This window comes from Vigna radiata, chromosome 6 (genome assembly GCF_000741045.1).
Source record: "Vigna radiata var. radiata cultivar VC1973A chromosome 6, Vradiata_ver6, whole genome shotgun sequence".
In the NCBI taxonomy this organism is placed as follows: Eukaryota; Viridiplantae; Streptophyta; class Magnoliopsida; order Fabales; family Fabaceae; genus Vigna; species Vigna radiata.
In genome coordinates, this window is record NC_028356.1 from 30,818,376 (window position 1) to 30,831,314 (window position 12,939).

Sequence of the window (12,939 nt, forward strand, 5' to 3'; positions counted from 1 at the left end):
CATTGGCAGTTCCATTGATCTTAAAGGAAATCATTTTGAGTTCATTCCCTTTGGTGCTGGAAGAAGAATCTGTCCTGGCATTTCCTTTGGCTTGCTAAATGTTGAACTCACTCTTGCTGTTTTGTTGTTTCACTTTGATTGGAAGCTTCCTAATGGAATCAAAACTGAAGACTTTGACATGACTGAGAAATTTGGAATCACCGTTGGATTAAAGAATGACACTTTCTTGATACCTCTCCCTGCTGGTAAGATATATTTCTTTGCTCAATCATATTATCTCATAACCATCATAATCTCACTTCTAAATAAATAAGGGAACGAATATTATCTATCATGTTAAACATTATAAGAAAAAGTTATATATAAAATAAAACATTATCTAATGTCACTGTTGATGTTTTTAAAGGAAAATGATGCAAAGAGTAAGGAAGTGAGCAGTGGAAGCAAAGAAGGGGGAATGAGGATGAAAATTTACACACATCTTTGTTGAAAAGTGAATATGCCTCAGTGTTTCAGTTCTTGAATTGTAATATTTTTATGTTATTTTTCTTTTCTCAAGTATTGAATTTTAACTTTCCTTTCTTTTTTACAGCATGCTTCATGTGAAGAACATTAGTAAATGTGTTATTGGAGTTATAATTTCAGCTTTATGTTTCTCTATCTTTTATGAATGGCTTTTTAAGTCACTTTCATAATGGGTAGCTATAAAATTGAAAAATTTGTTTAATTCTTTTATTATTATTATTATAATTATCATTTTTTTAATTTTGTTATACTATTTTACACCTTGTTTATTTAATTCACTTTATATATATATATATATATATATATATATACATATATATATATATATATATTATTCTCAAATTTATAGTAAAAGTATTTCAACATTACAAAAATTTGTAATTTTTTCAACAGTTATATTTAATGTGATAGGCAGTTTTAAGTCCTCAAAATACGTTTTCCATGGTTGTAAAAACTGTTGAAGAAAGCAGCATCACTAAATAATTACCAGTGACTTTTTTGCTAAACAACCTTTATTTTCAAGGATTTATGGAAAATCATTATAATTAATCGGAGTTCGAGAAAACCGTCACTATTTCTAGGATCCCTGTAAAATCGTCAGAATTAACTGAGGTTCTACTAAAACCATTGGAACTAACCGGAGTTTTAACCAATGTTCAAGAAAACTATCCCTATTTGTAGGGATCCTATCCAAAACCGTCAGAAATGTGTACAAAACAATTTTTTTTAGTATTGAAATTGGATTTTGATAAAATTGGTTTTAATATCAATGTGCACAATCAAATAATATAATCTAAAATTAAATATTATATTATATATAATAAATTATATTGTTCGAAATACACAATGGTGGAAATCCTATTCATACAAGTTGAAGGAGATTTTATGGATATGATGAGTTGGATGCAAAAGCATGTATAGATGAAGGATGTTGTATGTGAAGAGTGGATTTGGATGTTTTTCTTAAAGAAGATTAGGCCAACCATCAAGGAGAGGTTAGGAGACATCTTAAAGAAATCTAAGCCTAGACAAAGGGAGACAACAAATTGGCAAAAGTTCTCTCTATTATTCATTCCAAACTAAGAGTACAGATGTTTAGTCACTCCTATTTATAAGATAGAATACTGAAACCTATTTTTAGCTAAGTGCAATTGAATCAGTTAAGGTTCATTCCAAACTAAGTGTACTTTAGCATTTAGTGTAGTGCATGTATATTATAGCATTTAGAGTAGTGTTTGCTTTATATTGTTTGCATTTAGGATATTATTTAGACATATATAACATTTGGCAAGTTATCCTATCACTAATGGAAAAAAAGCATTTTATGACAGACCTATTATGACAGATGAAAACCACTAATCATAATAAGTTGATATTATGACGGAGTTTTGAAAATCAGTTATAATATGTAATGCGGTGACAGATTTGTAAATAATTTCAAAACATATTATAACATAGTTATAGATATCCGTCATAATATAAAATGCGGTGACAAGCTTGTAAATAAGTTAAAAATGTTTTATAACGTAATATGCTAATGTCATTTTATTTGTTTTTTTAATGTAATTTTAGATTATTTGTTAATCACAGTTTTATATATAATTTGAACTTGTAGACGACTTTGTTGTAACAATCTTTTCCTTCTTGATGTTTAATAAATACATATATAAACGATATGATCTTTCTTGATTTAGCACATAGTTTTAGATTTATGTGTTATTGGTCTTGGTTATTTTAAGATTTTGAATATTTTATCTTTTTTATTATTTTATCTTGTCCATACAGATTAGTGGACACAACCGAAATATATATGGAAACAATTAAGTAAAGCAAGGTAAACAACCAGAGCATGAAATATATAAGCGACTAAAACAATAATGATAAACGAATGATATTTAAACACATAAACATATTACATGAATGTAAACATGGACTCCTAAGATGAACTTTTAAGAATCTAGAGACTCCCCTTGATTTTGTGTTATCCTACACTATCCTATCTTCTGGTGTACCCCCTAAGTACATGCTCCTAGCTGCTGACTCTTCCATCACTTTCTCCCCCTTACTTGATGAAAGTCAAAAGGGAATGAATGAGAGAAAGGACATCACAGCCCTACATGAGGGAATGGGTAGAAAGGGAGAAAAAGAGGGTCATGAAGGGATAAGACGACATGGGGATTCATAGAATTGAATGAGTAGAGAGGAAAGGGAGGTTAGGAAGGAAGGATTCCATTATATAGAAGGGAAAGGAGATGGATCAAGTGGTTGAAAAGAGAAAAGGAAGAAGGAGTTAAGGAAAAAAAAGGGAAAACTAAAAGAAGGGTATTGGTAGTTAGGTAAGGTAGGGTCCGATCGTGAAGGGTGTAGGTTAGGTTAAAGAACTACTTGCGTAAGGCAGGTAAGTTCTGAATACAAGAGTAAGATAGGATTATCATATTCATCTTGGTCTAATGATTGGATAAGATGATGACGATGGTTTGGAGGTTTGGAAGAAGACTTCATTGGTTTAGAATGTTGAGGATTTGAGAGCTCAAGAGTTTGAGAGGACATGAAAGCGAGAGAGAGAATAAGGGTTAAGGTTTTTGGAGGAGTGAATGAGTCGAGAATGAGAAGAGAAGAGTCGAGTTAAATAGAGGGAAAAGTTAGTCATGGACGATTGATATGTCTCATCCATTTAATGCGCTTAGTATGGATAGATTTTGAAAAGAGATATTGTGTCTCTTGAAGACCGAGAAATTTTGGAATAAAGTGCTGCTACAACGGATAAAAATGAGAAGAATTAGAGAATTTGTCTTCTCAAGAGAGAGAATTAATGTTAGGGATGATGACTTAATTGACACACAGAAGATTGAGCATATTAGAGAGAGACAGATTGAGGTTTGGAAATCTTAGACAACTTCTAAAGATGGGCTTAGTAATTAGACACAACCTAATGCATGTATGAAAATGTCTTCTAGGTGATTTGTCTTAGACGATGCAATGTATGACGTCATACAAACTATGTGTCCTAGATGTTCGACTCTTTAGACGCTATATGAACACATTGAACATATTGAATCAAATTCATTCAACAATTCTCATACCAATAAAGGTAATTTCTTATTGAGATCTAAAAGAAATCAAGAAAAATTTCTTATGGTAGGTTTACTATTTGTTGTAAGAGATCTCACGTAGATAAAACAAAGTTATAACAGTAATATATATATATATATATATATATATATATATATATATATATATATATAAATTTGTAAGGTAGAATTACTCTTAAAATTATACTTCTAACATATTTTGAATTTAAAACAATATATAAGAAAGCATACGGAGTGTTAGAAGTATACTTCTAACATATTTTCTTATATATGGTTTAAAATTGGTTAAAATCCTCATTTGGTCCTCATATTTGTATGGCAATCTCAATTTGGTCATCATATTTTTTTTTTGTCTCAATTTGGTCCTATAATTTGTAAAAATGAGGCAATTAAACCCTCACCGTTAACTAATGAGTAACGCCGTCTGTTACTGATGACGTGGTGGACAGAGAATTGGTTGACTTATAAATGATTTAAATACATGTATTTTAGTGTAAAAAAAAAAGCTTGTGACGTGGAACATGGTTTTATTTAAATTAAAGAATAATGACATGGCAATCATTCTTCTTCCTCTGTTACGACCGTTCCTTCCATGTCTGGCAGGGAAGGCTTCCTCTGCGGCAGTTTAGTGAACACCTCGCAAGCGTTCTTTGAGAAGTAAGAAGTGCTATCCATCAAATACAATCAACATGAAACCCTTATTGTCACACCCATCGAACCAAACAATAAAATTACAACAACACAGAGCAAAGCAATCAGAGAACTTTGAAGACCTTATGAAACAATTATCCTCATGCCAATATCAGACAAGTTTTGACTTCATCATTTTGCTTCGCTCTTTGAATTGAACAAATCAATGTAACAGATCAATTATTTGCCAAAACAATGCAAATTGCGGAAAAAACAGAACACCCAAAAACATGAATTTTAATTGTCGTGGATAAATGTTGCACCTGAAAAACCTTATCTCGTAATTTCATTGCATCTAAACTTGGAGATGCAAAGGGCTAAATGGTGCATTCTGTTATGAGTCACTGCCAAAACCCAATCAACTCAAATGGAACTATAGAAAAAAAAGAAGAAGAAAGGGACTATGGCGGCATCATGGAAATGCAATTGGAGATTAGGATGTTAAGATTTGTTGGTGGTGTCTTCACCGTAGAGTCTCTGACTGAAGAAGACCACAAAAACTTCTCAAATTCATACACTCTTCGTTTCCATCAATCTATCTATATACCTCACTCCCTTTGCAGATCCGTGACGACCACGAGAATCCAAAAATGGAGCATGATTCGCAATATCGCGCTACAGGTCTTCGTCATCTCCATCGCCATCGTCTCCTTCCTCTGGATGCACGGCATTCCTCGGCGCCTCTATGCCAAGCTCCGCCACCGTCCCCCAAACCCACGCGCCGTCCAAGCGAAAAGCCATTTGATGGTTGGGTGACTCGGGTTCGTTTTCTAATCCTCCACTGGATTCGGTTTAGCTGATGTCTTTAACTATTGATGGTTGTGTAACAGGATGGTGCTTCTGGCGAAGATGATGGCGGCGCATGCTGACGGCTAGGGTTTTTTTTGGAGAAGACGGCTAGGGTTTTTTCTGGAGAAGATGAAGTTAATGGGTGAGAATTTTTTTTAATGGAAATTTTTTATATAAAGAATTTATTTTTTCACGTGTAAATAACACATCATCCATTCAATTTATTACATAATGCCACGTCATTTAAAAAAAAATTACAGTTCAGCATCTTTTAACGTCGTAAGAGAAAACTTAACGGAGAGGGCTTAATTGCCTCATTTTTACAAATTATAGGACCAAATTGAGACCAAAAAAAATATGATGACCAAATTGAGATTGTCATACAAATATGAGGACCAAATGAGGGTTTTAACCTTTAAAATTCAAAATATTTTAGAAGTATAATTTTAAATGTAATTCTACCTTACAAATTTATATATATATATATATATATATATATATATATATATATATATATATATATATATATATATATATATATATATATATATAATTCAAAACAACATATTTTGCATGACTAATGGCTTGCATAAGTTATCAGCTATCATGTTCAATATATTCAAATTATATATGTTTGTTTGATCCTGGCATGCATTCAGATACTTTAATATTGGAGTTCAAGCAATACACTGAGGGATCAAGCATGAGACGATGATGAGTTTAATAAGAAAAAGGAGGGTTGAAGATGAAGCATGCAGAAAGTTATGTATTCTCTGACAAGGGAGCATAAACTAAAAACAGTAAATGAAAATTGAATTGAATTGAATTTAATGACGAACAGATGCACATAATCTCTAACTTAATACGTTTGACAGATTTCACTAACATGCTGCTAAGGTTTCCCACTCCACTTTTTTAACTTTTCTAGAACAATTCTGCAGTCAGTTTCATATTCTTCTCATGTAATTTCTTTTTCAAATACTGCAGTCACTTTTGGCTAAATGGTAAAACTTTTTCGGGAACAATTCTGCAGTCACTTTTTTAGCTTTTTCGGGATTAGCACTTTTATCTTATCTGGAATCAAAGTATATATTATGAAAGCATCATTTCAAGATTTCCATAAATTATTACTTAGTTAAACTTCTCATATATTATTTTGACAACTCTTGTTTTAGATGATTCATTATACTTTGAAATTTTATTTATGTTATTATCATTTGGATGTAATATTTTATTATTAAAAAAATATATATGATGGAAGTATGTGGTTGTGTGTGTATTAGTTTAATATGATGAGTGATGAGTTGGCTAGATTTGAAATGAGTAACACTAGTCGACTATGCATCCACTGAAGGTGTCATTATAGGGTTCATTGTGAATACATAAACGAATGGGATGGTAAAGTTGGTGATGGTGACTGTGGATCAACTGTGAGTCTTATCCATAAATCTTTTACTTATTTATTTTTCATTTTTAATGTATCATGTGGTTACTTGGTGTATGGATTTTCTTCTGCAGATGTCTAGAGGTGCAAAAGCAATTCTTGAGGACATCAAAAAGTAAGTTTATGATCTGCATTCCCTATTTTTTTTTTTGCTCCGAAAAGTGTTAAAATTTTGATCCGACAGAGGTATAAAATGATCATCACAATAATTTTATTTTTTGTTTAAAAAAAAACTGAATTACTGACAATTTTTGAAAAACCCTAAATAATTACTGACGGTTTCGAAAATTCCCGATAATTACCGGAGTTTTAAAACCTCGATAATTGTATCGGTAATTGCGGCACCAATTTTTCCAGTGATTTTTATAATCGTCAAAAACATATTTAGGCCGGTAACATTAAAAAAACTCCGGGTAAAATTCAGTGATGTGTAGATGTTAGTGTTTTGTATTTTATTTATTTATAATTTTTTTTTGAAAAACTATGGATTACTTTTAGGTTTTGCACTAGTTTATTAAAATGGTTACATTATTGAATAACCTTAGTGACAATTCAATAGTGCATGAATTATTTGTTTTAAATTATTAATTCTGTAATGTTTTATCTTAGTAAAAATATTTTATGTGATGTTTTATTTCTGTAAAAATATTCTATTTAAATGATGTTAAAGAAAACAAATCTATCACGAATATCACGAAAATAACATGTTACCAAAATAACCATGACTTTGCTTTAAATGACTAACTTGAAAGAAGATTTTAATAATTTAAATAGATTTTGGAGAAATTTTGCTTCTTATTATTCTCATATAGGAGTTTGACTAACGAAATTGGGATAGTATGATATAACATTCTTTCTTACTTATCTTTGGTTTGTTCCAATAAATTAAAGAAATATACGAAAATTATTTAAAGAAAATTTAATAGTGTTATTAAAACATAGAATCTCATGCTATCTTAACTTTGATTTAAATTAAAGTTAAATTTAAATATTGTTAATAATATTTTCTTAAAATAATATTTGAAATTTAATCTTTAAAAGAGGTAATTAATTAGCTTTAAACGAGGAAACTTATTCCAAAATATATTTGAAATTATTAAAATCTCGTAATTGTGTAAAGAAAATACATAATAAACCAGAAAAAAAAAATCCAACATAAATTTGGACATCAAAGAAAATAATACAATAAAATAGAAAATTTCAAACTAAGATAATTTCATGTATGTTATATCCAAATTTGCATCTATCTTGTCATTAAGCTGTGACATTGTCTTGTGCACATAACTGTGTAAAAGGGACAGTCTTCAAAAATTTAATAATTGTCAGTTTGAAAATAATGTTTATTATGAGAGCGACAGTAGTTATATTTATGTAAATAGGAACATTAGGTCCACATTTATTGGGGGCATACCCAAATAACATTAAATTTATCTAAATGAGGGTTGAGACATAAATTTTCTAGTTGGAGAGATACCAATTTAACAAATTAGCTTAATTTTTAAAGATAATATTTATAGGAATAATGTTTTTATGGAGATCACTTTTGGCAACTTTCTTCGTACGTACAGGTCTAAATATTTACTAAAAAAAATCTTGTTTTTATAAAATTATTTAATACATTAACAAATTAAAACCTTCAGGAAAAAAAAACATTATTCTTTAAATTGTATAAAATGTATGCAAATATTTCTTACAATTAATTTTGGAAACTAAAGAAAAATTAATTGTTTCCAATATTTATAGTTCTTAATACTGTGATGATTCTTAAGTATGAAAACATCTTTCCAGATCTGTTCAGTGGTGATAATTGGATTAGGGTAGTTGTTATCCAATAGTAATAAGTTGATTATTGCACGTCTTATCAGATTCATTATCTTGAGAAAAGAAGTGTGCTACCTTCAAGAAGTTAGAAAAACCTTTTTTGTGAGTTAACTCGCAAATAATTATAAATTAAAAGTATTTTTTTACAAATTGTATATTTTAATTATAATTTATGTTTCTGCTGAAATGGAACGATGACAATGTAAAGTTTTTGTGTGCCAAATGTCGGCTTTGCTCTTTGCTCCAAGTAATCGATCGGTGGAGATAGTCTGTATAATACACTTTCATGTGTTAAAGTAAGAATCTTACTCTGAAATTAATTTTTTATTTGTAAAGTTTATAAGAATTTGACTAATTAATTTACCTATTAACGATCATTAATGCAAACCTTAACCACTCATCATTAACCGTTGTAACATTAGTTGCATCTTAACTCTATCAACTGTTGTCGGGACCGTGAGACCCTTTCTTGCATATCAACTGCTCGATCTTTTCCATCTAGTTTGTCACCGTATCTGATCGGTCAGATATAAGCCCATAATAACAATTTATATTAATATTTAGTTTAATATTTTGTGTATACTTGGTCTATCATAAGGTTCTCCTGAGATGTTCTTTCATTCTTTCATTGATTTATATCATCTTCATCAAACAAGCTAAAAAAAAGATTAAAATTAATTTACATAAATAATTTTTAATGACACTCTTATATAGTTTTTAAATGTTAATTCTAACTTATACGTAAATTAAATCAACTTATAAAAGATTAATTTTTATATATATTTTTTTCCTAGAAATTTTATGAAAAACTCATCCAAATAGATTCATAACTAAATACTTTCTCCGGGTTAAAAATAAGTTTATAATGTAATTAAGAATTTATTTTATATGATTTAATTATTAGAAAATGTTTTCACTTAAAATATTTTTATTAAAATTTGATATATTAAAAACAAAAATAAGAAATTGGAAATAGATTTGAAAAAAAAATACTTTTGAGAGGATTAGAGTAAAATTTGTCAAGTTGTTTAGAGTAATTTGACAACAATTTATAAGGAAATACTTTTGAGAGGATTAGAGTATTTCTTTTCAAAAGGACTTTCTCCGTATTTAATTATAACAACAATTTGTTTAGTCAATTCTAAATAATTTGACAACTTTTACTCTAACAAATGCAAAAATGAGTTTCGATTAGTGTTTTTCGATCTTTAACGTTTAACTCAAAATTGACGTGATAGCAAAGAAATGTTATATTAATGTCGAATTATAAAGTCACGTTAATTTACGATATATCACGTCAACTCATAACATATGCGATGTTATATTGATGATTAATAGGTGTTGTTTGATAGAAAAAGAGGATTTGATGTTCATTAAAAAGAAGTCGGACGTGGAATTGACGTTGTATTTAGGGAGGGGTCGACGTCAATTTTGTTGAGCCACAAAAAATTTTGCTTAGCGAATATTTACTTTAGGAGTGTACTAGAAGGGAGTTGACATCAGTACAGGCCGACGTCAATATACATATTTTAACGTCGTTTAATACATAGTTCGACGTTAAATTGAGATTTTTTTTAAATGATTCGTTTTTCTTAATTTTACCATACTTGAAAATTAGAAAACCAGTTTTTCCAATTGATTTATCTAGAATTCATCTATTCACAGTTGAAATTTAATCAAAACTAAAAACTAAAGTTATCAATATAAAAAAAAAAGAACTTAAAGTAAACTATTCTAGCCTAATTCCATATTTGATTAAGATATCATGCCCATTCCTGTCTTAGCTTCTTTATTGTGGCATCGGTTAATGAAGATGAATTGTTGAACCATTGCAAAATCATGGAAACTTTACTATTACTTTCATTTTAATGTTGAAAGTTGATTGTGATTTGTAAGATTTCAAATCTAAATTAGTACCTTATTCCAATCATCTCCTACTCGAATGATTGTCTTCATCCATGACATTGTGTAGTATTCGCATGGCTAGGAATTTGTCTTCTTGTTACACTAAACATGGAAAAGAAAAAGTCAAATATGATGGTTTAAATTTCACTACGAAAATTAATAACTTAAAGATCAATGAATTTCAACCTTATGATAGACTATTTCAATCTACTATGCTCTAGGCCTACCCACAACTCTAAACAAATTTGAAACATAAGCTAATATATTAATATTATAATGAATATGCTTTGTCTCCAGGACAAATATGCATATGACTCATCATTTTTGTATGGATGTTCTTGTGAACACAAGTAAGTAACAAATTGCTTTTCTGAATGTGATACTTTCTCTGTTATTCAAAACTGAAAAAGAATACATCATTATAGGTGAAATTATCATCGTGGCACACAAGAAAAAACTGAACTACCCACTAAATGTGGGAGGTTACAAAAGCTAAATTTTAGCTATCTCTTCCTAAAGACCCAGTCAAAAACTGACCCTTTTATTTAATCTGCATAATTGCATTAAAACAAATATTAAAATGCATAAATAACTGACAATCCCTCCCTTAAACTAAATATTCAAATAAGCCATTTAGTTTATTTTCGATGCTTCAATTAGTCCTAGCATGGTTTTGAATTTCACGAACTGCTCTAGTTTGAGTGGCTTTGTCATTATATCAGCTACTTGATTCTGAGTACTGCAATAGTGTAGCTTGATTTTCCCTTCTTTGACAAGATCTCTTAAGAAATTAAATCTAACATCAATATGTTTACTCCTACCATGAAACACTGGGTTTTCAGATAATTTAATAGCTGAACTGCTATCACATAGAACCATAACTTGTTTATGATCTTTGAAACCAACAACCTCCAATATTCTCTTAATCCAAATAGATTGGCATGCACTTGTTGCAGCAGCTACATACTCTGACTCTGTTGTAGAAAGAGTTACAATTGGTTGCTTCTTGGAGGACCATGAAATAGCTCCAGTTCCTAACATGAAAACAAATCCAGATGTGCTTTTTTTGTCATTTATATCACCAGCAAAGTCATTGTCAGTATAGGCAACCAGTGTCAATTTTTCTCCCTTTTTGTAGAGAATTCCAAATTCACTAGTCCCCTTCAAGTATGTTAGAATTCGTTTGGCTGCAAACCAGAGAGTTTCTGTAGGGTTAGCCATGAATCTGCTGATTAAACTGACAACAAACATTAAATCTGGTCTAGTAGTAGTCAAATACATGAGACTTCCAACTACTTGCTTGAACAAAGTAGCATCCACCTAGACAGTTTTGTTCCCGGTACAATCGGATTTTTGACGGCATTACAGTTCAGCATACCAAATCGAGATAAAACCTCCTGAGCATACTTTCTTTGACACATGAAAATTCCAAGTGTATTCTGTAGAATTTCAACTCCAAGAAAATATCTCATCTTCCCTAAGTTAGTCATGTCAAATTCCAACATCATGGAATTTTTAAAGTCATCACACATCTTTATATCATTTCCAGTATAAATTAGATCATCCACATATAGACTCACAATTAAAATTTTACCTCCTTCGGCTGACTTTGTAAACAATGTATGTTCACAAAAACATCTTTCAAAGCCATTTTGTAGAAAATATCCTTCTATTCTGTTGTACCATGCTCTTGGTGCCTGTTTGAGTCCATATAATGCCTTTCTTAGCTTGTATACTTTATCTTCTTCTCCTTTCTTTATAAACCCAATCGGTTGTTGTACATAAATTTCCTCCTTAAGCTCTCCATGAAGAAATGCACTTTTCACATCCAATTGAAATATGATCCATCCATTTTATGCAGCCAATGAAAGAATTATACGAATAGTGTCTAGTTTGGCAACAGGTGTAAATACCTCTGTATAATCCACTCCATAATGTTGTGCATGTCCTTTTGCTACTAGCCTTGCTTTGTATTTGTCAATATCTCAATTCTCCTTGAGCTTGGTCTTGTATACCCATTTGACTCCAATTGGCTTCACTTCTTTTGGCATCTCAACTAATTCCCACGTTTCATTTTTTTCTATGGCTTCCATCTCCTTTTCCATTGCATCACGCCATTTCTTACTCTTGACAGCTTCTTCAAAACTTTTTGGATCAATTACTATTGTAAGCATTGCCCTTATATCATCATCAGACAATTCTTCTCATTCTTCATAATCTGCCATCCAAACAGGTTTTTTGCATTGCCTTCTAGCCCTCCCTTCAAATGGAGTCTCAAGTACTGGATTATAAGACTCAAACCTGTAATCTGTTTCAGCAGTACTTTGTGGCTCTGCTTGTTGCATTTCTTCACTGTCTGATGTGTCAACTCTGGAATCTGTTTCAACAGTGTTTTGTGACTCTGTTTGTTGCAGCTCCTCACTGTTTGGTGTGTCAAGTTGTATACCAGAGCTATTTTCATCATGTTTCTCCCATTCAACAATATTCTGTTCATTCTCTGCTTTGTTATACTCCCAATTCCATCCCTTATGCTCTTCAAATATTACATCCTTGCTAATTATAATTTTTTTGCTAACTGGATCATACAACCTGTATGCTTTTGATTCATCGCTGACCCCAAATAAAACACACTGTTTACTCTTGTCATCAAGCTTAATTCGTTGTTGAGCCAAA

At 30.6% G+C, this 12,939-nt stretch overlaps 1 protein-coding gene across 1 annotated transcript in view; it reads left to right on the top strand.

The window, feature by feature from the left end:
- LOC106763094 (cytochrome P450 71D11-like) overlaps nucleotides 1-523 on the top strand; it is an 11,307-nt gene extending 10,784 nt beyond the window's left edge. The window contains exons 3-4 of the mRNA XM_014647272.2: nucleotides 54-245; nucleotides 407-523. Coding sequence (XP_014502758.2) covers nucleotides 54-245; nucleotides 407-414 — 200 coding nt within the window. The 3' untranslated portion in view covers nucleotides 415-523. The remainder of the gene's footprint in view (nucleotides 1-53; nucleotides 246-406) is intronic.
- The last annotated feature ends 12,416 nt before the right edge of the window (nucleotides 524-12,939 follow it).